Source organism: Anguilla rostrata, chromosome 16, assembly GCF_018555375.3.
Source record: "Anguilla rostrata isolate EN2019 chromosome 16, ASM1855537v3, whole genome shotgun sequence".
Lineage (NCBI taxonomy): Eukaryota > Metazoa > Chordata > Actinopteri > Anguilliformes > Anguillidae > Anguilla > Anguilla rostrata.
The window spans coordinates 32652095-32677704 of NC_057948.1; the positions used below are offsets into that span (position 1 = coordinate 32652095).

Genomic DNA, 25610 nt, shown 5'->3' on the forward strand with positions numbered 1-25610 from the left:
TTCACCGCAAATAAGTAATTACCGATTATTAATACTTCATTTGAAAATAATAATCGTGGATAAGCGTGGGGTGTTTGGGGGATTTGGGGGTGGGGGGTGTTATAGTAGAGGGCGGCTGGGGGGTATTGGGGGGGGGGGGGGGACAGTAAGCACGTGCCCATGTCGCAATAAAACCCGCAAGTAGCCCACCAACCACCTTTTTTTGATCGAAGCACACGCGCGCGCGCGCGCACCGAAGTACACTTTCCCTTCGCTGTGCTGCTGTTGTGTTTTGTCAGAATTAATGAGAAAAGTTCCCGTGCCCAAGGGGTAATTAGTGTCCTTGGAGTTAAATAAGCTAATACTTAGACACCTCTGGCACAAACAATTATGTTTGTGTATTGAATAATTGATTCAAAGAGGGGGGGAAGGGCTTGCTAATCAGATCTGAGCATAATGAATTGATTTAATTAACAGGGGAATCCGCGGGTCTCCGGTAACCGCGCGCATTTATTCAGCGGCGGAGGAGAGCACAGCACATAAATTGCAAGAGATGCTAGCGAGAGAGTATGCTTTTAGCACTTGTCAGGTCTGACATCGGATTTTTGAATACAGTCGCACTTCTGGAGCAAATTAAAGCGGAAGAAACACTTTGTTGGGAAGAAAGCTTTCCGGTCAAAAGCAATCTGCTTCTGATCCGCTGAACACAGTAACGCGCCACGAGCAAAATCGAATGAATTTATTAATATTATTTTTTTCATTCTTTATTTTCAACGCAAGAAGATGCTGGCGGAACAACGTTGTTTTGATATTGTAAATTGCCGTTTAATTTGTGTCCTAGGAAGCTTATTTTGAGAGCAAAGGAACAGGCACGAACTGAGCAAGGGAAGCGAATTTCAAGACATTTAGTAAGAAAATAAGTCAACCTACAGTCATTGTGCATGGGTTCCTTTATTGAATAACCACACAGTTCAGCTTGCAACAGAGCGATTTGGTTATCATCGCAAGGTGTTTTCGAAAGAAAGTAGTAGAGCGGGTGGTGAAAGCTGCTGGAGCCGAGAACGGATCGCCCAGAGCCGGACTCCTCGTTCTTTGGGACGATGGTGCTGGACAAGGAAGAAGGTAGGTGGGCTACGATTTGCCAACCCGATTATATTTCATGCGAATGTCACGAAGTGGTCCGTGTCTGTTCTCGTTGCAACGGCACGGCAGGATCGCGTTCGGTCAGCCGACAAATTTTCGTCTTATACATTTCTGTACAGAGATATTTGCTGTTCTTTTGCTTCCGTTTTATCTTCCAGGCAGCGAATTAAGAACGTTCTTTTGGCGGCTGTGAGGGTATCTACGTTCATTATTTCGCTTTATGTGCCTATTCGAAGTTAGGGAAATTGCATCCGTCTGTTTATTTAGATATATAGTCGATACAGATGATTGCGGCCCGTATTAATCCGTGCGTTAAAGTAATTGCTTATGTTTTACCCCTGTCGAAATCTGAATCATCACTTTAATCACGATGTCAGAGAAATTCAACGCTCCGCTTCCCCCCAATCCTACCGTTTCTCAGATGTCTGTTATCCTGCTTGCCTTTGACGGTCATGGTGCGTCTTTTACGTGGTTGCGGTGTAACTATTGACAGAATGCATTAATTTCTCACTAGTTCCTCTGCATCTATTGTAATTCCGACTTCAAATCTGGGAGAGCGCTTCTCCATCCAATATGGCAATTTTGTCAGAGTACGTGGTACTGTAGTTGTAGCCTACAACATAGTGGGATGTCACACAGTAAAACAGAGCATATATGGCCCCTCTTGAACTCTTTTAGAGTTGAATTAACACTGGACTTTTTTTTTAACTGTACATACAGAATTGTATAATGTATTGATACCAGTTCGATGCCGCGCATTACTTAGCTGACCATTAAAGTTGATAAAAAATAAAGCAAACTTGTCAGAAGATTTCGCGCTCCGTCACGGCTGCTGTTGTAGTCGTCCTATAAAAAACCGTGGATACATGTCTTATTCTTAGTTTGTTTTAACTTCGTAACAATAAGGGGGTGGATGAGTGCTTGTTATTTGTTTTCGGTTGTTGCACTTCAGCTACTTGATTCTTATTGTATTTTCTATGGCGAAGCTGGGCTTAATACATATTACGTGTTCAGAATTTCTGTCTGTACCAAACATAGCATGACCTAAAACGAACTGTTCCTGTCATCTTTCACGGAATGGCCATCACGCACACCGCGTTTTAGCCCCGAACCCTCTTTCCGGAGATAATGACGTGCGTTTTAGACCCATTATTTATATCTGAAAATGGATTTTATATCTCTGTTCTTACTTTGCGTCCTTTCACTTGCCCGTCTAAAACCAATAAAGGGAACGCGGTGGAAATCAGAAATTGGCCTGTCTCTCTGAATACACGTCTTTGCTAATGTACCCAGATTAACTCGACTGTAAATTGTCTCCTTTGGACGTCTGTCTTGCTAAAAGTTTTTCCCATACAATTCGTGATTGGGATTGCTTTTAGCAGCTATCGGCTAAGCAGCTGGGGTAAATGTGCAAGGTGATGCAGATGGCATTAGGGAGCGAGGGGAAGCACGGGAGCATGTAATGCAGTCGATACTACATTAACTACTGATGCCCAATTACAGAAGCGGGGGAGAGTGGCTTTTAGGAGCATTAGGACTTGCAGAAAAGGCTGAGATCACCTGCCGCTCATTGGCTAAAAGCTTCACCCTTTGCTTGCTGGGGCCAGCCGACCGCGGCGCTGGCATTTTTTGGCGGAGAAGTGAAGCGTCTCGTGCGGCACTCGCGCGCGGTTCGCAGGGCTGTTTAATGTCGGCCTTTGTTGTTCCAAACCGTGGGCACAATGCCACACTTTCTTCCGGGTTGAGACTGAATGCAGAGCCATTTGGCCAGTGAAATGGTGCCTGGTGAGACCATTTCAGTGCTTTTATAAAAACAGAACCTGGCCTCCACAGACGACCTCCATACTCGGGGGCAAATGCCAGACGAAAGGCACATATTGAAAGGCAAAAAATAATAATGATTAAAAAAACTGACTGTCATGTTTAGTTGGGAAAATATCACTCCACCGTGAACCAGTTTTTCCTCCTATTATTGCCTATGAAACACAACAGACTGTCAAATTTCAGACATGCTGAGCTATATATGCAGTGCCGTGGAAGAAAAGTATTTGCTCCTTTCCTGATTTACTGCATATCTGTCACACTGAATGCTGATCTTTAGATCTTTAGACAAAGTGTAGTACTGGACAAAGGGAAACTGAGTAAACACAAAAGACCATTTTAAATGTTAATTTTCTTTCATCAAATAAACTAAATAATCAATCTCCCATATCACTCATGAAAAAGTAATTGCCTAATTGCCAATCAAACAAGTAACCAAATTTAATTAATAATTAGATTCAGCTAATTGAAAATAGCCAGGTTTGATTCAGAGTGAAGCAGTCCCCACAAAGTTTCTACAAGCACATGGTCATGATAAAAATTCATTCCAGAAGAGATGAGAAAAAGACGTTTTTGAAATATATCAGTCTGGAAATTGTTAGAAAGCCATTTCTAAGGCTCTGGGACTCCACCGAACCGCAGAGACAGCCATTATCTCCAAATGAAAAACACTGGGAACAGTAGTGATTCTTTCCAGGAGTGACCGGCCTGCCAAAAGTTCTCCAAGGGCGAGGCGACAACTCATCCGGGACGTCACAAAAGACCCCAGAAGAACATCCAAAGAACTGCAGGCTTCTCTAGCCTCAGTCCATGTGTTCATGACTCCGCAAAAAGTAAGAGACCAGGGGGAAAATGGGATTCATGGGAGAGTTGCAAGGGGAAAACCACTGATAACCAAGACAAAAAAATCTATGCTCATCTCACTTTTCCAAAATAAAAAAGCACCTGGATGATCACCATTCAGGCATTCAAGATAATGTTCTATGGACAGATGAGTCAAAAGCGAAACCTTTTGAACAACAGGGGTCCCATTATATCTGGCATAAAGCAAATACTACATTTCACAGTCATACATGGTGCTGGTGTTGTGATTGTGTGAAGATGCTGTGCCATTATTGAAGGAACCATACATTTCTGCACTGTACCAGAAAATTTATAAGGAGAATGTCTAGTCATCTGGTCTTGAGCAGACCCTGAAGCGTAACTGGGTTATGCAGCAACACCGTGATCCAAAACACCAAAGTCCACATCTGAATGGGTCAAAAAAAAACTATTATTAAAGTTTGAGTGGCCTAGTCAAAGTCCTGACTTTAACCCAATAGAGATGCTGTGGGAGGACCTGAAATCAGCAGAGTTCATGGCTGAAAACCTACCAAATTTGTCTGAATCAAAGTAGTTCTGCACAGAAGAGTGGGCTAAAATTCCTCCACAGTCATATGAAAGACTGATATCAAATAGTAGAAAGTGCTTGGCTGCAGTTATTGTTGCTAAGCGTGGTGCAACCAGTTTTAGGGGGGCAATTACTTTTTCACATGAGTGATGGGTGTTCGATAACTTTTTTGATTAAATACAAGAAATAATAATGTAAGAAATGTGTTTTGTGTTTACTTGGGTTCCCTTTCTCTAATATTACATTGTGTATAAAGATCTGAAACCATTCGGTGTGACTAATATGCAATAGTAGAGGAAGTCAGGAAGCACTGTACTGAAAAAAGAGATGTATAACAATTGTTAACTCCAGGTGTGTGGGTGTGTGTGTGTTCATGCGTGTGGGTGGGTGTGTGTGTGTGTGTGCATGCGCGTGTGTATATATAAATGATCTTGTGTGTGTGTATAAATGATCTTGAGGAATAACTAGTTCTCCTTGAGGAAAGATAATTTAGTTTCTCTGTTCTCTAAACCACTTTTGGGAAAGTAGGATACAAATCAATTCCCTCTCTTCCCTTGCAGCCTATTTTTAAACACTGCCGACATGTCGCATTCGTTTCCTGACCTACAGTACATCCACAATCCAGCCTTTATGGAAACCTTATACGCAGAGAGAACAGTGCAGCACACACGTGTTTTTGGGTAAGGCTGTTTGTTGGGACAGTGCCTGGTAGACTGTAGGCCTTAATGTCAGAACGGAACCTCAACACTAAAAATGCACACTCTACTGTTCTGAAATTAAAACCTGAACACACAGAATGCACACTACTGTTTTGGAATTAAAACCTGAACACTCAAAATGCATACTACTGTTCTGAAATTACAAACCTGAACACTCAAAATGCACACTACTGTTCTGGAATTAAAACCTGAACACACAGAATGCACACTACTGTTCTGGAATTAAAACCTCAACACTCAAAATGCACACTACTGTTCTGAAATTACAAACTTCAACACTCAAAATGCACACTACTGTTTTGGAATGAAAACCTGAAAACTCAAAATGCACACTACTGTTCTGGAATTAAAACCTGAACACACAGAATGCACACTACTGTTCTGGAATTAAAACCTGAACACTCAAAATGCACACTACTGTTCTGGAATAAAAACCTGAACACTCAGAATGCACACTACTGTTCTGGAATTAAAACCTGAACACTCAAAATGCACACTACTGTTCTGAAATCAAAACCTGAACACACAGAATGCACACTACTGTTCTGGAATTAAAACCTGAACACTCAAAATGCACACTAATGTTCTGGAATTAAAACCTCAACACTCAAAATGCACACTACTGTTCTGGAATTAAAATTGGCAGCCCACCTTTTTCATTCTAGTAAAAAAATAAAAATATAAAGTCCAAACGGCAGTGCTGCAGGGGTCGCAGCTGGGCATTCTGGGTATTTATCTATGTTGTCCCCGTGTTCCTGTCCTGTCAGGCCATTTTTACCGCTTTCCCAACGTGCCCCTGACACACCTCCTCGGCGTCCCGCTCCCATCAATAACAAATGCTTCTGCGCAGGAAAACGCTCCTGCTGTCAGGCTGACTGGAACTTGGGCTGTTTTCACTGAAGCCAATTATCGCGCACACACTGAAACAACTGCGGTACGGTCAAACTGTGGACTCTCCCTCAACCTCTTAATGGGCTGATCCTGTGCTAAAATGGAATTTAAAAAAACTGCAACTGGTCACTTGTGTCAGTTTATGTACAGCAGTGTAAGGGAGTGATCTGTTCAGCTTTAGGGAGGTTTATATATCACTTTAAAAAAATATATATAGATACTGTAAACTCAAAATTTTGCAGCCACCCACATTCTGGGAAGTTTCCATTTTTTCGTGAACTGAATTTTTTTTTTTTTTTTTTTAACGAAATGTTGGTTGTCACTGATTTGAAGACGAGCAGCTAAAATTGGTTTTTTATTATCCTGTACAATGTTTCTTTGTCTGCCCGGTTGCGCTCTAAGAACACGGTTGAGCAGGGAATTCTGCTCCTCTGAAAGGCCATAAATTACCGCGTTAACTTTTCAGCCTAAAATTTATGACCCTGCGAGCTGGCCGTCCAATGAAATTTGTACATTCATAAAGCATGTGATTGAAAAGCAATGTCTCAAATAAATACAAGCCCCTGATCTGTCAGCGGCGCTAATAAAACTTGGGCTTCAGGCACCGGTTTTATTTTGGAAACGATAAGAACTGCCTCATTCTTTTTTTTTTTTTTTTTTACCCGAGTTACCATGGTAATTGTATCTCGTAGCGATGTTATATTGATTTAGAAAGTGGACAGTAATATTTCTTTTGTTATTTCGTTTCTGTGGGCTTGATTTCTAATTTCCACTCGGAGATTACTTTTTATACATTTCTTAAGTCCTTTCACTGTTGTCCCGGCAATGCAATTTTCTCTGGTGTATTTGCCATTTTCTCCGCTTATAGCCTTGGTCTTTCTTTAAATTAAACTTGCCAATTTCAAATATTGAAATTGCATCAGTTCACCGCCCCCCCCCCCCCCCACCCACACCCTCCCCCCTTGGGGATTGTGCAATATTACGCCTTATTTTGGAGTTTAATACCCAGAGAAGGAGGATGGGATTTGCAGGTTGTTATGGTACAGAGGATTCTCAGCCAGCAACCCTGCATTTCAGTCATACTCGCAGTAAGAACAGAACCTCGCGGAATGGCCTGCTTTTAATTCTTCATCCATATCTTATGTATTAATTAGGTCTTTAATTCTAGTACCGTATGACAGCAATTACATCACCGACTAATTTTTTTTAGCCATGTGGAAAATTATGTATGCTAGACTGAGTAATTTAACTGTTTGCTGTGCATTAAAATAGGTTAAATGAAATACTGATAAATACACATCTATATAAATAGTTTGTCCTGTTGAACTGGAGCCCAGTTGGCTTTCTGTGTTTGCCTGGCACTTTGCACATTTTTGTTAAGCGCACAAGACAGACCGTCTGGCAAAACTGGCAGGAATTTGGTAAATGGTACGGTTAACTCTTTCCCACGGTTTTTGGCTGTGCTGGATGGCACCACGGTTCCTACCGTCCCACGCAGCCGCGAAGCAGGCCCCCAGTTCTGCTCTCTGTCCCGTCCCTGATCATTACTGCACCCTCAGACATCACCGTTTGTGATTTTCTTCCACCTTGGCTGCTACCCGCGAATGGAGGCTGAAGCCGGTGTTTGGTGTGCGGTGATGATGTACCGGTGTTTGGTGTGTGGTAATGATGTACCAGTGTTTGGTGTGCGGTAATGATGTACCTGTGTTTGGTGTGCGGTAATGATGTACCGGTGTTTGGTGTGCGGTGATGATGTACCGGTGTTTGGTGTGCGGTGATGATGTACCTGTGTTTGGTGTGCGGTAATGATGTACCGGTGTTTGGTGTGCGGTAATGATGTACCTGTGTTTGGTGTGCGGTAATGATGTACCTGTGTTTGGTGTGCGGTGATGATGTACCTGTGTTTGGTGTGCGGTAATGATGTACCTGTGTTTGGTGTGCGGTAATGATGTACCGGTGTTTGGTGTGCGGTGATGATGTACCGGTGTTTGGTGTGCGGTAATGATGTACCTGTGTTTGGTGTGCGGTAATGATGTACCTATGTTTGGTGTGCGGTAATGATGTACCTTGTGTTTGGTGTGCGGTAATGATGTACCTTGTGTTTGGTGTGCGGTAATGATGTACCTTGTGTTTGGTGTGCGGTAATGATGTACCTGTGTTTGGTGTGCGGTAATGATGTACCTGTGTTTGGTGTGCGGTAATGATGTACCGGTGTTTGGTGTGCGGTGATGATGTACCTGTGTTTGGTGTGCGGTAATGATGTACCTGTGTTTGGTGTGCGGTAATGATGTACCGGTGTTTGGTGTGCGGTGATGATGTACCGGTGTTTGGTGTGCGGTGATGATGTACCGGTGTTTGGTGTGCGGTGATGATGTACCTGTGTTTGGTGTGCGGTAATGATGTACCTGTGTTTGGTGTGCGGTAATGATGTACCCGTCTCTCACACAACAGAGTGCACAGACTCCCACAGGGCATCGCTTCTGATGAATCCTGGGCCTGTGCTTTCCACTACACCGCTGTACACAAACAAAAACACTTTTCTGCAGCACCAGAAAAGCATCTCGAAACATGTTTGCACCCATAAGCTGCCTTCTATGGGGAAATTGTTTAGGAATAACACATATTCCGATTAAATGAAACGGAGAAAGTTAACGGAGTTCTGAGAGGTTTTAACGACATTTTTAAAAATGAATGTGGCACCCAGGTCAGTTATTTAATTATTGGTTTCCGGATTTGTTTTCATGTTGTTCCGCGCAGGTTGGCTGTGTTCAGGTTGTATTGTGTGAGCAGGTTGGTTGTGTTCAGGTAGTACCATGCTGGTTGGTTGTGTTCAGGTTGTACTGTGTGGGTGGGTCGGCTGTGTTCAGGTTGTACTGTGTGGGTGGGTTGGTTGTGTTCAGGTAGTACCATGCTGGTTGGCTGTGTTCAGGTTGTATCAGGCTGGTTGGCCGTGTTCAGATTGTACTGTGTGGGTGGGTTGGCTGTGTTCAGGTTGTACCATGCTGGTTGGCTGTGTTCAGGTTGTACTGTGTGGGTGGGTTGGCTGTGTTTGAGCTGTACTGTGTGGGTGCGTCGGCTGTATTCAGTTTGTGCCGTGTGGTTGGGTCGGCTGTATTCAGGTTGTGCCGTGTGGTTGGGTCGGCTGTGTTCAGGTTGTGCCGTGTGGTTGGGTCGGCTGTGTTCAGGTTGTACCGTGTGGTTGGTTCGGCTGTGTTCAGGTTGTGCCGTGTGGTTGGGTCGGCTGTATTCAGTTTGTGCCGTGTTGTTCGGTCGGCTGTATTCAGTTTGTGCCGTGTGGTTGGTTCGGCTGTGTTCAGGTTGTGCCGTGTGGTTGGTTCGGCTGTGTTCAGGTTGTGCCGTGTGGTTGGGTCGGCTGTGTTCAGGTTGTACCGTGTGGTTGGTTCGGCTGTGTTCAGGTTGTGCCGTGTGGTTGGGTCGGCTGTATTCAGTTTGTGCCGTGTGGTTGGGTCGGCTGTATTCAGGTTGTGCCGTGTGGTTGGGTCAGCTGTATTCAGGCTGTACCGTGTGGTTGGGTCGGCTGTGTTCAGGTTGTGCTGTGTGGTTGGGTCGGCTGTGTTCAGGTTGTGCCGTGTGGTTGGGTCGGCTGTGTTCAGGTTGTACCGTGTGGTTGATTCGGCTGTGTTCAGGTTGTGCCGTGTGGTTGATTCGGCTGTGTTCAGGTTGTGCCGTGTGGTTGGGTCGGCTGTGTTCAGGTTGTGCCGTGCGGTTGGGTCGGCTGTATTCAGGTTGTGCCGTGTGGTTGGGTCGGCTGTGTTCAGGTTGTGCCGTGTGGGTTGGGTCGGTTGTGTTCAGGTTGTACTGTGTGGGTGGGTCGGCTGTGTTCAGGTTGTACTGTGTGGGTGGGTCGGCTGTGTTCAGGTTGTACTGTGTGGGTTGGGTCGGCTGTATTCAGGTTGTGCCGTGTGGTTGGTTCGGCTGTGTTCAGGTTGTGCCGTGTGGTTGGGTCGGCTGTATTCAGGTTGTGCCGTGTGGGTTGGGTTGGTTGTGTTCAGGTAGTACCATGCTGGTTGGCCGTGTTCAGGTTGTACTGTGTGGGTGGGTTGGCTGTGTTCAGTTTGTACCATGCTGGTTGGCTGTGTTCAGGTTGTACTGTGTGGGTGGGTCGGCTGTGTTCAGCTTGTACCGCGCCTGTAAGCTGCGTTTAGGCTGTACTGTGCCTGCCAGCTGTGTTCAGGTTGTACGGTGCTGGTGTGCTTTGTTCAGTAATGGTTGAGGGGCCTAATGAAGGTAGCCCTACCCTTTAGTCTCTTTTCACACATGAACACGGTCACAGTGAGCACCAGCGTTGGTCACTTCCACATGTGAACCAGTCACAGTGAGCACCGGTGCTCATCTCTTCCCACACGTGAACATGCTCACACTGAACACCAGTGCTAGTCTGTCCCACACGTGAACACAGTCACAGTGAACAGGAGCGTTAGAGTCTCTTCCACACGTGAACATGCTCACACTGAACACCAGTGCTAGTCTGTCCCACACGTGAACACACTCATGGTGAACACCAACGTTAGAGTCTCTTCCACACGTGAACCAGTCACACTGAACACCAGTGCTAGTCTGTCCCACACGTGAACACACTCATGGTGAACACCAACGTTAGAGTCTCTTCCCACACGTGAACATGCTCACACTGAACACCAGTGCTAGTCTGTCCCACACGTGAACACGGTCACAGTGAACACGAGCGTGAGCGTCTCTTCCACACGTTAACTGAACACACTCACAGTGAACTCCAGCGCTAGTCTCTTCCACACGCTAACACTGAACACCAGCGTTAGTCTCTTCCACTCGTGAACTGAACACACTCACAGTGAACACGAGCGTTAGCGTCTCTTCCACACGTAAACACCAGTCACGGTGAACTCCAGCGCTGTAAGTAAACCCGGAGCAGAACAGGAGGGGGGGGGGGTTTTATTTGAAAGGTATTTAGCGACACAAATGAATGCCGTTGTTTTTCCTCCCCGATGTTTATGAGCTGGTAATCTCGGTAATGAATCATTTATGTGGAAATCGAACACCGCGGCTTAATTGCACTCAGCGTATGTCTAAGCACGCGAGTTCCCATCTAGAAGCAAATTTGTCTGTCACTGAGCTTATTAGCGGGGGAAAAAAAGATCCTGTCGGATGCTTCCAGACCTGGGATTCTGCACGTACACAGTACGTCTGTGCTGTGTTTGTGTGTGTCTGCTTGTTGAAAACAAAATTCTGGGGTTCTGTCTGAGTGCATGTGCATGTGTGCGTGCGTGCGTGAATGTATACATACATGCGTGTGTGCAGATATATGCGCGTGTGTGTGTGTGTGAAAATGCATGTGGGTATATATGTATGCGTTCGCATTACATGCATGCATATATGAACCTGTGTGCATATGCCTGAGTGCACACATGTATACGCATTTCTGTTTATGTCCGTGTGTGTGTGTGTAAATGTGCGCATGCATGTGTGTATACACATGCGTGTGTGTGTGTGTGTGTGTGTGTGTGCGCGTGTAGTGGCTGGTGGAAGCTCTGTTTACTCAGAAACTTTATTCCTCTTCTGAGCGCTGATCTGTTTTCCGGCAGAGCTGTATGGGATTATCCCACCCAGCGAGGGGACAGCACAGCCCCATTATAGAACAGGTAATGCTCTTCAGCTCCAGATGCAGTTTCAATTTGCCATTCCGGCAAGGAGGAAAATATCTCAAATTCTAAAAACTGCTTTAATGTTTCTGGAGAATGTAGCCACCAGCCAGGATGGACCCCCTCCCCCCCCCTCTCCCCATTTCCCCCCCCCCGCCACAGAGTAATTTTCAGTCCGTATGGCACCCCAGGCCCACTGCCAGTCACAGCAGTCAGGCTCTTAATCTGCCAGTGAAAGCTGAGAAATTAATCTGAGCGCCAGTCAATTTTTCATGTCCAGAAATGTGTGTGTTTGTACACACTCCTTGCAACTCCTGAGAGGCCGTTTGAAAAGAGAAAGAGAGAGAGACAGAGAGAGAGAGAGACAGAGAGAGACAGAGAAATCGAGTGGTCTGCTGCGAACTGCACATGCTTATTTCTCCGTGAGTACACAGCGCGTTTTCGAGGTGAATCATCAAGTTGGTCTCGACTCAACTTCCTTACCACCGTAAAGGAAAGGTTGATTAGCTTCGTGGGCTCTGCTTCCATTAGAAAGCCCCTGCACACACGTAAGGAAAGCACTGTGCACCGTGGATATAATCAAAGCTGGGGAAATCCGTCCGTGTGGTTGGCTAATGTTAATCTTGGTTGCAGAACGATGCATTTTAACTGTACAGTTTGCCAGAGGAAGTAGCTTTTTTTTTTTAAATAAAAAAAACGTGCCTGTGGAGTTTGGAGTTTGTGAGCACAATGGCGTGTGTCCGTTTAATGAGCAGTTGGATTGTGGTCAGGGTGCCTTTGGATAAATCAATCCATGAGTGACTAATTAAAGACTGACTGCACGTTTTTTTTAAATTTTATTTTATTTATTTCTTTATTTTTTTAATCTCCTGAGGAGGGGAAATGGGGTTTGTGGGTATTTAAGATGTGTTGTCATAAGAGCTGATTATATCCATAACTGCAGACTGCAGATTAAATATGAATGGCATCTATATTACACTCAAATTTGTGTGCAACTGCTTACTGAGTGGGGAGTCATACTCCCCCCCCCCCCCCCCCCCCCCCACACACACACAGGGGGTCACGTGTATTTGGCAGAGGTACAGATTTGAATGCGTGTTCTACTTTACCCTCTCTACAGCTAGTTCAGAGAGCGTAACATGGGGGTCTTATGGTACATTCATAAGGATGTCCTGGATTTAAGTGATTTAGGTCCTAAAAGCAACACCGCTTTAAATTCAATTTTATGCAGTATGGACAGAAATTCATTTTGTTATGTGGATGATTATTTATCCGATTACATGATCACGTTAATGAAAGGTCCTCAACTCAGACAAACGCCCCCAACACCCTGGCACACCTATGTCCCTGACGGACCCTTTGATATAATAAATGCCCTGTATTCGCTTGGGAGATATTTTATGCGGGTTTGGGGGGTTGGGGGGCATATTGAATTTGCATGTGTTTCATCAGCTCTGTTCCACTGAGTGGAACTTTGAACTCAAGATCACAGACGAATGGAGACTTAAAGGAACCCGTACCAAAGGGTCGTAAAGAACCTCATTCCTGTCATCATTCTGCGCAAGTTCAAAGGCAGGCCACCAGAACGGGACTGTATGGCTGGGAGAGGTGGAGAGAGAGCTCTCATTGGCCAGGAGCATGACTGCATGGCTGGAGAGATGGAGAAAGGGCTCTCATTGGCCAGGAGCATGACTGCATGGCTGGAGAGGTGGAGAGAGAGATCTCATTGGCCCAAAGCAGGACTGCATGGCTGGGAGAGATGGAGAGAGAGCTCTCATTGGCCAGAAGCAGGACGGCATGGCTGGAGAGATGGAGAGATAGTTCTTATTGGCCAGGAGCTTCAGTAAAAATGTATAAATGGAGAGTATCTTTTAAATGCCTATAATGCAGTGGCATTGGCCAAAAGCAGGACTGGAGAGGTAGAGAGAGTTCTAATTGGTCAGAAGCATGACTGCATGGCTGGGAGAGATAGAGAGCTCTCATTGGCCAGATGAGTCTTACACAGAAGTTTACAAGTGGAGGTGATAGAGCTGCACTGACACTGTGAATAGCCCCAGCCATTTCATCACAGGCTTGTGATTCCTACCTACAGGGGTGTTCTAAATGCTTGACAGCATAAAGGGTTCAGTTTCACAAAGTTATGGGCATGCGAACATGCAAGCCACTCCGTGTTGCCACTGTACATAATAAAATGTTTGTTTGCTGACTGTAACTGTGAACTAGGCCCAGGGTTCCCCAGGGTCTCCATAGTAACCATAACCCTGCCGATGAGCACGTGCAGAGCTCTGGGCGGGGCGGGTGCCCAGGCCCCCCCCCCCCCCCTCTGGCTGCCATCTTGCCACATTCACGAGCACCTGAGTGTTGAAACAAGTTGCCTTCTGCGATAACTGGGAAAAGCTGCCAGTTTCGCGTCTCAAAATAAACAGTAATGAATTTAATTAGGGGAGCTGTTGCATGTCTTTGCAGTACACTTCTTTAATTAACCCCATGTGAATAAATTAAAAATAATGGAGAATGTGCGCGTGGGGGGGGGGTGGTGGTGGGTGGAAAGAGCTCTAATGAAGTTATCTGTTAATTGGGCTCGTGTTTAGATCCGAAGTGCTACCCGTGCGTATCGCAGGCACAGACCCAAAGCCTGCGTTCGCCCCGAGACACGGGCTCCCGGAACACCAGCTGCGTGTCCTAACACTTACTTCAGGTGTCTGAAACGCAGCTCTGGCGCCATGGAAACGGCCGGCCGGACAGACCTTTTTTTTCTTTTCTCTCTAGAACAGTTCTTCACGATTCACGCAGCGTGTCGGCAGAAAGTTTTTCGGTTTTTGATGTTTGGGCTGATAACACAGGAGGAATCAGAGCTCATGATCCAGGGGGGTGAGGGGTCGGGGGGGGCTGGTCGCACAGGTAACATATGAAGAGAGCAACTGCTCTTCTACGGAAACCACCCCGCCACCCCGCAGCGGCCGTTGGTACGGCTAACGGCGCAGCCGCGCTTCACCGGGGCCTCGTTAGCGAGGCGGAGAGAGAATCTGCGAGAGCCGGAGTCGCTCGCTAACGAACGCGCCTCTGCTCGCGCGCGCAAGGGGCGGGGCCTGCTGGGCTCGTTAGCACGGAGCGCTAATCGTGTTGTAATTGCGGAGGAGAGCGGCAGAGCTGCCGGTGGGTGGGGGGGGGGGGGGGCTTTGCAGACACACGTGCAGTCTGGGGGGGTGGGGGGGGAAGGCGGGAGTGGAGAATCTCCCCGTACACTTCTGGTGCTACAGCGACGTGAGCAATGCGTGCTAAATGTCTGCACCTCGAAACCGACTGCACACTGCGCTACAGTTACGAAAGCGCTCTGCATGCGCAGTGTGTTCTTCTCGGCTTTGAGCTCCTGCAGGTGTGGGATCCGACACGCAGCGGCAGAACATCGTCTGCTGGGGATTCCCGCCAGCCTTAGCCCCACTCAACACCAGTGCAACTGAACAATGCGTTTACTCAAGGTGACCACATTGACTGTACATCTGAGTACATCCACTCATTACAGTACATTACAGGCGTTTGGCAGACGCTCTTAACCACACCAGTTGTGTCTTACACAACTCTTTTTTTTTTTTTTACATTCCAGTTATACAGCTGGATATATACTGAAGCAATGCAGGTTAAGTACCTTGCTAAAGGGCACAACGGCAGTGTCCTACCTGGGAATCGAACCTGTGCCCTTTCGGTTATTATACTACACTGCCATCCCAGTATACTGCTCCATCCACCTGCCCCATTGCACACCTGTGAGAGGGGGAAAAAGAGAAAACACGGATGGACAGGAGCGTGTGACAGGATGCAACAGTGAGAGGAAGGGCCCTATTTCCTCTATCCATCCTCCTCATCTCTGGACCCGCGCCATTATCGTACTCTTGTGATTATTGCACAGTGAGGCTTCAAAAACCGTTTTCTCAAGTGTGTTGAATTGTTTTCCTTTTTCGGAACACAATTTGATTTTCAGATAGCGGCACAAAAAATGTAAGGGGGGAAACCGGCTTAGGTAAGAACTGGAAGCAGACGTAGGTAGGAACTGGATGCGCTCTGTGGATTAGTGGAATTTCTAACAAGTCTAACAGCTGCAAACACAAGCCAAACTGTACATATTCTCAATAAGGTCTTTAGAAAAGCAGGAAGAGGATGAAGAGGGGTGAGTTTTCTGTATTATTTCACAGTATTAATGGCAAATTAATTTCCTCAAGATGTCACATAATCTGAAAATATTCTTTATAAAGAGGGCCACCACCAGTTTTTTTTTTTTTTTTTTCCACCACCTGACTTGCAGGGATTCAAATCTGTATTTCAGCGCTTGTCCTCCAGGGGTCCCCGTGGTCTCTCCAACAGCACAGTCAAGTGGCTAATCGTACAATTGAGTTTCTAATTGAGATGTTTTATAAAAAAACAATATGGGGGAGAGTCAGTGGAAGATAAGTGAACGTGAATGGAAGTTTAGAAGCTTGTCTGAGTGAAAGAGTGAAGCAGTATTCGCCCAGTACATCGCATACCGACAGACTGAATTAATTTTGCACAACTAGCAATTTAACGACACATTCCGAGAAGAGGATATCAGTAGACTGACATTTAAAAACTAAGAAACCGAAGGAGAATCGTTTGTCAGCAGGGGAAAAGTCAGCCTTGAGTGGCGACGTCAGTTGAGATTTAAGAGATGCGTTCTTAAGTGCAAATATTATACTGGGAAAAGTGGACAATCTCCACTCACACACATGTAAGCAACAACTAGTGTGTAATTAATGGGGGTGGGGGGGGGGGGGGGTGGAATCAATCAGCTTCACAGAAGTATGTGCTACACCCCACTACTTTGCATAAAATTAAAAATCAAGAACTGGCTGAAACAGCTGATGTCATATCTGTGGTCATGGACAAATCAACAGATGGCACAGACAATTATGTTTTGCCTATTTTATTTGTTCTTCAAGAAAATGGCATCGCAACTGATCTGAAAATTCTCCTTGCTGATACTGTGTACCTTCACCTGCTGTGAATTACTCCTCAGTTGCAGATAGCATCAAGAAATGCTTCTTGGATTGTAACATTGATTTAAAAAATGCGATTGCATTTATGTCGGACAATGTGTTATATCTTTAAAGCATTACAAGGACATCCTTAAAAGCGTGCTGCCAAATTCAGTGCATTTAATAACTTGCAACGCCCACATTGTGGCACTCGCAAGTAGTATTTGATCAACTAATTTCCCTACTAACTAAAGTTGACAAGCCTTTGGCCACTGTCAAGTTTTTAAACATTGTCTGAGCCGGAATGTGTTACATGGAGCATATTTGGAGCATGATTACAGAGCAGGGTTCTTCTCTGTCGATAAAGCTTCCCCCGTGTAAAATGAGATGGGGAAGTTGGTTTTCTGCTGCAGAGTACCTTTCAAAGTACGTCTGTTTTTATCCCAAAGGTTTGTGGAAAAGGAGATGGATCGCACACCAAAAAACAGCACTGTGCTGACACAGCTGCAGGCGTTGTTGAGGAATAAGGGTTTGGAGACACTGCTCTTATTAGTCGTTGAAAATGGTAAGAGTTCTGTTGACTTGTGACATCAGAATCCACGAAACGTGTAATAAAATCGAACGGCTTTACAAATGGTTACCCTGCACTTGCTCAGCAGACGCACGGCACAGACAAAACAATAAACCCCCAATGCATCAAAACTTTCAGGGAAGTTGCAGAGAAGCTCGCCAACAGCTGAAGAAACGTTTCCAAACTTTACTCGAAAGGCAAAACGATACGTGGCCATGGTAACAAGCTCAGTGGGTGCAGAAGGATGCATTTCTTCCTACAGACACACTTTGGATCGACGACAGAAAAAATCTGTTCAACAGCTGACCATGATGAATTATAATCACCGTTTTAGTGGCAATTACTTTATCTACTTAGATGACTGAGGTGGTACAAATAGGATAATTGTCTGAGGATAATTGTGCCAGGGGCTTTCACTTGGCCCCACAATGGGGCAAAGTCTACACCTCAGAACAGACCCACATGCAGACACAAAGGAATCAACACGCCCTAAAATCTAACCAGTCCATTACTCTGTGTAGGTTTGGAGGCAGCTCTTGTAATGTGGAGCTCTTTGGTACAGGTAAAGGTGTGCACACACTGGCTGTGCTTTGCGTGTGTGCGCTCCTGCAGCTTCAGATGTAGGTTACTGCAGGAGCAAATCACTAGCATTAGCGTTCGCTGAGCATTCAGCTCTATTATCTTACTGTAGGAGGCGAGCGCTAGCGTTAGCATGGTACTAAACATTTGGCTCTATCTTCATACTGTAGAAACAAAGTACTAGCATTAGCTTCCGCTGAGCATTCAGCTCTATTATCTTACTGTAGGAGCAGAGCGCTAGCGTTAGCTGGTACTAAACATTTGGCTCTCTCTTCATACTGTAGAAACAAAGTAGTAGCATTAGCTTCCGCTGAGCATTCAGCTCTATTATCTTACTGTAGGAGCTGAGCGCTAGCGTTAGCTGGTACTAAACATTTGGCTCTATCTTCATACTGTAGAAACAAAGTACTAGCATTAGCTTCCGCTGAGCATTCAGCTCTATCATCTTACTGTAGGAGCTGAGCGCTAGCATTGGCTGCCACAGTGTATCTGGCTCTATCATCCAGCCATGCTTATGCAAAACACCGTTCAGTAAAAGCAGTTGGTGTGTAGAGATTGGGCAGTTGGGGGGTCTGTTAAATGGTTGGGGTGTGTAGAGATTGGGGAATGGGGGGTTTTGTTAAACGGTTGGGGTGTGTAGAGATTGGGGGGGTGGGGGGGTCTGTTTAATGGTCGGGGTGTGTAGAGATTGGGGGGGTGGGGGTTTCTAAACCAATTAAAAGTGCTTCAGCAGAGGAAGGGGAAAGGATGACCTTTGTGTATAATTAGTTCTCTTATTTAAAGCAAAGATTTTGAATAGAATAACTAATTAGCTGTCAAATGACAAATTAAAGATTTTGGTTCAATCCTTCTGGGATTTTGAAAGACCCCGATTCCCCTGACTATCTACCCTCCCACCCCCCCAGACAGACACACGCACATGGCCACACACACGCACGCATACACACACATACACACTCTCACTCACACACACTCATACTCACTCGCGCACACACACACACACGCATGCACACTCACACACACACACACTCATACTCACTCGCGCACACACACACAGATGCGCACACACACACACACACAGATGCACGCATGAACACACACACCCGTGCACACACACACAGACACACACACACACACACTCTCTCACTCACACACGCACACTCATGGGCACACACACACACGCACAGACACTCTCTCACACACTCACACACACACACACACACGTGATTGCTTGCTTGCTCTCGGTCTCCTCATTAAGGCCGTTTTTAGTAGCGTGTGAGCCTGACAGGCTGGCCCTGATGCTCTACCTGCAGCGAGTGCACCTCCAGTCTGAAGCTTTTTAGCTCCATTTGCTCTGAACATCGGTATTTATAGCAGGCTCTGCGCTGGGGATGCAGCAGCCTGGAGCAGGGGGGGGGACAGGAGAGGGGGTGCTGACGGAGCTTTAACTGATGGCCCCCGTCTTAAGGGCTCAACCAATTACCCCATCCCCGACAACCGCCCCCCCCCCCCCCAAACTCCATCCCTAATAAAGAAATCTCACTGCTGAACACCACCAGACCTTTTATTCACTTCCAAACTTAACTGCTGTAAATTACACTCACTAGCACACCCCCTCAAACCCCCCCCCCCCCATCTTTTCACTTTATACTCCTTAAAGGGGGGGGGGGGAAGGTTGCGTTAATACATGCGCTGTATCACTGATGTGTGGATGGGAGGTGGAAATTCTCTATGAATTATGCATCAATTTCATTTCTAACTGCTACAGTCAATTACTCAGCACGAAATGTGTGGTATAACTGAAATCCCTGGTTTGGCTCGAACATGAGACATAAGACATGAAACTGTGACTGGAGAACTGCTTGGTGGGGTGAGCAGGGGCGTGACTATTACCCATCTGTAATTTTAGAATAGTTTTAGAAGAGATTCCCCCCCCCCCCCCTTTTGTTTCTCTGTGCACTACAAAGTGATGGTGAGAGACACACAGTTTGTCCAACCCCCCCTCGCACTCCCCCCCGCCCATAGAAAATGTGTTTTGTAGGCAGAGAGGCCTGGGCAGCGGCCACATGTTCTATTAGAGTGGATCAATAGCTCAGCGTGCGGGAGAGTGTCTTAAGAGCTGTGTCCTGTGCTTTCAGCTGAAGCTGACCTGTTAGTGGTGGGGGGTGGGGGTGGTGGTGGTGGGGGGGTTGGTTTGCTGTTTGGTGGAAAGGGGGGGGGGTGCAGGCGGCTGCCAGCTCTGGCCTGGGGGACCCTTTTAGTCCAAACACACATGTCAACCGCAGATAGACTATTAGTGTTTAGTGCAGTTATTAAATGGACTTTATTTGTCCTTTAGGAGGCTAAAAGGCACACTTAAAGCGCAGACTGCCTGACAGCGGGCCAATCTGTGGGCCTGTGTTACCGCGCCAGGGCAGCGCGGCCCTGCGAGCCGAGTGGTGTGTAAAAGGAGCTGGCGGCGCTAACGCAGGGCGCTAACAGAGTCTGCGCACACGGAAGTCTCTCTTCTTTTTCGCTCTGTTTTTACTTCGCTTGGTTTCTTTTCTTTTTTTGTTGAAAGGTTAATCCTCATCAGTAAGTAAGCCTGTGTGTACGTTGTTCTGTCGGAGATGTATTTTGAATAAATATTTATTTGGGGTTATGTACGGTATGATTTAGAAGCTGTTGGGAGTGATGTACGAAAGTATGTTTTGAATAAATATTTATTTGGGGTTATGTACTGTATGATTTTGAAGCTGTTGGGAGTGATGTATGAAAGTATGTTCTGAATAAATATTTATTTGGGGTTATGTACTGTATGATTTTGAAGTTGTTGGGAGTGATGTATGAAAGTATGTTTTGAATAAATATTTATTTGGGGTTATGTACTGTATGATTTTGAAGCTGTTGGGAGTGATGTATGAAAGTATGTTTTGAATAAATATTTATTTGGGGTTATGTACTGTATGATTTTGATAGTCGTTGGGAATGATGTATTAAAAATACGTTCTCATTCCTTGAATGGATGGAACGGCTTGGTTCTGTTGAAAGAAGCAGATTTATGGCTGCACAGAAAGGCCCGGGCAGCTCACCCTGCAGCCCGAGGTTACCGTGGCGATGCACAGGAAACGGGCTGAACCTTATCGGCCGGGGAACACGGGAAGGGACTTGTTTGGGGGGGGGGGGGCGGCGGCGCGGTGGCGCGAGGGGCCATTTCCTCATTTTGTTTTTTATTTATTTTAATTTATTTTTGTGTCCCCTGTGGTTGCAGGGGTGCCCATGCTGTCGCTGCAGCCCAAGGGGAAGCAGAAGGGGTGCGCCGGCTGCAACCGGAAGATCAAGGACCGCTACCTGCTGAAGGCGCTGGACAAGTACTGGCACGAGGACTGCCTCAAGTGCGCCTGCTGCGACTGCCGCCTGGGCGAGGTGGGCTCCACCCTCTACACCAAGGCCAACCTCATCCTCTGCCGCAGGGACTACCTGAGGTACGGGGGTCTACCTGGGAGTCTACTGGGGGGGGTTACCTGGGGGTCTACCTGGGGGTTACCGGGGGGGGGGGGTTACCTGGGGGTCTACAGGGGTCTACCTGGGGGGGGTTTACCTGGGGGGTCACCTGGGGGTCTACCGGGGGGGGGGTTACCTGAGGTGTCCCTGAGGGGTTCACCTGAGGGTCACTGGGGTCACTCTGAGGGATGGGTTACCTGAGGGTCATCTGAGGGGTCACCTGAGGGGTCCACCTGAGGGGTCTACCTGAGGGGGTCGTCTGAGGGGTCCACCTGAGGGGTCCACCTGAGGGTGTCTACCTGAGGTGGTTTGCACTGGTTTGCACAAGCTTACAGTGAACTTGCGTCACTTCTGCAGCACCATCACCCTTCCCACTTCTAGCCTTTTTACGGGGGGCTGCACAGTTGGCTCTGTGGAGGAGATGTGCGACCGTTCAGAAGATACTGAAACTAGGGCTGTATTTTATTTATTTTATTTATTTTTTTGCTTTGCTCACCCTGTTTGAGACGGAACAGAGGACTTCTTACAGTCCTCATCAGTAGAGCCACAGTGCATATTCATGCTCTTCCTGTTCCTGGATGAGGGAGGGTCTGGGCATGGAGTCATGTAGCGTTGGGGTACTTACTTGTGTGCGCTCGTCTTCTCTACAATGGGGCGGGTGGGGATTAACTGGTGTGTGGTACTGTAGTTCTGCATTATTGTTTGACACTGGGGGAAAAAAAAAGTTAATTTCACTGAATGGCTGATTTGACTGAAAATTCCATAAATGAAAGGGCGGTCTCTGACTTCTGCACAGTACTGTATGTTTAGTGTACGTTTCTCTGTGTTTAACGAGTGTGTGTGTACGCATTTGCTCACACACACAGTATTTCCTGGACATTGAGTCACATTTCCTGGAGGCACCCTAATGAAACCCCCACTATTTATCTTTGAAAATGGGGGGGCCCCTTAATGATGCTGTGGTTTCAGGGCTTTCCTCTCACAGCCCCCCCCCCCCCTTCTCCAGCACCCCATTCGATTTGGAAACCATGCTAGGGGGCATTGGCATTGAGAGGGGTAATCAGTATCAATGGCAACCAAGTGAGAATTAATGCTGTGAGGACACAGCAGGGAGGGGATCGGGTAATCAGTATCCATGGCAACAGTGTGATTGTTAATGCTGTTAGGATGCAGTGAGGAGGGTGTGGGGCAATCAGTATCCATGGCAACCATGTGACAGTTAATTCTGTTAGGATGCAGTGGGGAGGAGGTGGGGTAATCAGCGTCCATGGCAACCATATGACAGTTAATGCTGTTAGGATGCAGTGGGGTGTGGGGTAATCATTATCCATGGCAACCAAGTAAGAGTTAATGCAGTTAGATTCAGTGGAGGTGGGAATCGTACCATGTAACTGTGACAGTAAAGGTCGTCAGTGGGGTGGGGTGTGGTAATCATTGTCCATGGCAATCAAGTGACAGTTAATTCTGTTAGGATGCAGTGGGGAGGGTGTGGGGTAATCATTATCCATAGCATTACATTACATTACATGCAGACGCTTCTATCCAATAAGTGCATACCGAAGGTCATTGGAACAACTACAAAACAATGGTCCGATAAGGTACAATACTCATTAAGTAACAGTTATCCATAGCCATAAACATCAAGTCCAGTTCTCACAGTAAGCATAAGCTCAGAGGGTCAGAAAGTTATGACGAGCTAAACTAGAATGAGGCATGACGACAAGATATGATAGACGTACAACATCAAGATAAGGATACAAGTGCCACATAAGTGACAGTTAATGCTGTTAGGATGCAGTGGGGAGGGGGGTGGGGTAATTAGTATCCATGGTAACCATGTGACAGTTAATGCTGTTAGGATGCAGTGGGAAGTGGGTCCCTGGACTAAGGCAGCCCCTAAAAGGGATGGGTGTGGCCACAGATTTTAAAAACGCAGGTAATGATGGGAAAGCAGAAGGACTGAGCTGGGAGAGATGCACTACGTGCAGCGAAATACCCTCCCCCTGCGTGAAGATTCATCTGTCGGAGGGGGCAGGGGGCAGCTTTCATGTAAATTGGATTTATTTCCCTGTCTGATGATGGTGGTGGTGTCTGAATTATTACCCTGGTGATTAAAGTGAGCAATCTGGGGGTGACTGCGTTTGAGGCGTTCAGCCCTGCAACGAGAGGGCATGCACCCAGAGAGGGAGAGGGAGTAAAGGAGGGATGCATGAGAGAGGGAGAGGGAGAGAGGGAGGGAGGGAGGGGCAGTGAAGGTGGTAGGTGGATGAGAGGGAGGGGGAGTGAAGGATGGAGGCGGGAGAGAGGGAGGGGGAGTGAAAGAGAGGGAGAGGGGTATAGATATTCTAACTCTTCAGTCCTAACTGGTCTAGTCTCCTGTTCCTGTCCCAGAATGACCAGCTGGAGATGTGAGGTTGTTGAGAGTGGGTTTAAAGACGTTTGCACCAGGTCCTGAGAGCTGTAGGTGAGATGCGATGCCACAGCCCCCCCACCCCCCCTTACTGGAGCTCAGTACTGCTGAGCGCTGAGGCGCTCCGCTGTGGGTCAGACGCAGGGTCTGTGTGGTTTGGAGCCCGGCCACGCGCACACTAATTAAGAGGAGCTCCGTTTCCATTTGTCCTTCAGGACCGCGAGCACGAGTGCAATACCTTCAGCACAGCGCACAGCGCACCTCCTCTCCTCCTCTCCCTGCCCAGTGCACCTCCTTTCCTCCTCTCCCTGCCCAGTGCACCTCCTATCCTCTCTCCCTGCCCAGTGCACCTCCTCCTCTCCTCTCCCTGCCCAGTGCACCTCCTTTCTCCTCTCCCTCCCAGCACTCTCCTCTCTCTCCTCTCCCTACCAGCACCTCATCCTCTCCCCTCCACAGTGCACCTCCTTCTCCTCTCCCTGCCCAGTGCACCTCCTCTCTCCTCTCCCTCCCAGGACCTCCTATCCTCCTTCCCACCAGCACCTCCTCTCCTGCCAGTCCTCCTCTCCCCACAAGCGCACCTCCTATCGTCCCTCTCACCCAGCACCCTCCTCTCCCTGCCCAGCACCTCCTCTCTCTCTCCCCACACAGCACACCTCCCTCCCTGCCCACACCACCTCCTTTCCCCTCACCGCACAGCACACCTCCTCTCACTGCCCAGCACACCTCCTCTCCTCTCCCCACACAGCACACCTCCCCTCCCTGCCCAGCACACCTCCTCTCCTCTCCCCACACAGCGCACCTCCTCTCCTTGCCCAGCGGCCACTGCTTAAACACCAGGAGTTTCTGCACCCACTTCACATTCAGTTCATTCCATTAAAAGCCTGGGTTCATTAGTAACACCCCCCCTCCCCACCCCCCCACCCTCTCTCATACACGCCATTTCGTTATCACCGTCAACAATAGATTAATTAGCCGTTTCATTTTACGGGGGCTGGGGATCTGGTGTCCTCCCCATGCAAGGCTGGAAAACCAGTCAGGCTCTGCGTTGCCTGGACCCACATGGGTGTTTTATCATGGAGCTTTTTAATATATTAAATGGAGCAGATTAGTCATCCACTTATCAAAGCAGGGTGTTTTTAATTGAAATTAAAATGTGAGCTCTTTTTAACCTCCAGCAAATACCAGCATATCTGGTTCAAGCCAGTGTTAGAATGGTGAACATGTATGTTTTTGTTAGTTATGGGCATGTGTCTGTACTGTTTTCTCTAGGCAGGGAACACCTGCGCCCGTAGACCACCTCTCACATTACACTGCCAAGAGAAAACACGTTCCAATTTAAAATACATTTATTTTCAGAACATATGGAAGTACAGTCCATACCCAAGGTCACAGTGAGGTACATTATCACTAGCTTTTTTTCACTAACCAGTCATATCATATAACGGGGTATCTAGCCAGCTCCATGAACTAGCCTTACCGGCAGTCCAGCACTATGAGCTGTATGCATTTACACAGTAACAGTGAGCTCCACAGCGCAGGCCTGGAGCTGGCATCCTTCAGCTTAAAAAAAAAAACAAAACAAAAAAAAAAACAATAAATGAATAAATACTCATAGATCCAAACTATCTGTGGCTCTGTGTGTGTGAATGTTCTTCACAGGCCTTTGGCAAGGGCCTGTTCTTTTAAAAAAACATCTTGTGCATAAGGAATATTTTTCATAATCTATCTTGAAATGCAGACAAATTAATGTCTTATGAAGGACGTGGAAGGAACACTTAAATTTTTTATTTAATTAGACAAACCTGCGGAAGCAGAAAAGGGAAGTAATCCTCAAAGGGACAGAGATGCGTGCCTCGGAAACGAAACGCTGGAGGCCCATCACAAAGAAACGCTAACAAAGCCCAGCAAGTGAAGGAGGTGCCGGAGTCTGAAGTTTCTGAAGCTGTCTGTTCACTTTTACAGAGCAGTTTACTTTACGGAGCTGCTGTTGCTGCTGT

General features: G+C 46.9%; 2 protein-coding genes across 2 annotated transcripts in view; one reads left to right on the forward strand and one right to left on the reverse strand.

Annotated features, from left to right (window-relative positions):
* Positions 1 to 25610, reverse strand: part of LOC135242193 (uncharacterized) — a 96543-nt gene that overhangs the window by 34279 nt on the left and 36654 nt on the right. The window lies entirely within an intron of this gene.
* The window catches only part of LOC135242224 (rhombotin-1-like), a 30120-nt gene continuing 4740 nt past the window's right edge, over positions 231 to 25610 (forward strand). The window contains exons 1-2 of the mRNA XM_064313210.1: positions 231 to 1101; positions 20971 to 21184. Coding sequence (XP_064169280.1) covers positions 1080 to 1101; positions 20971 to 21184 — 236 coding nt within the window. The 5' untranslated portion in view covers positions 231 to 1079. The remainder of the gene's footprint in view (positions 1102 to 20970; positions 21185 to 25610) is intronic.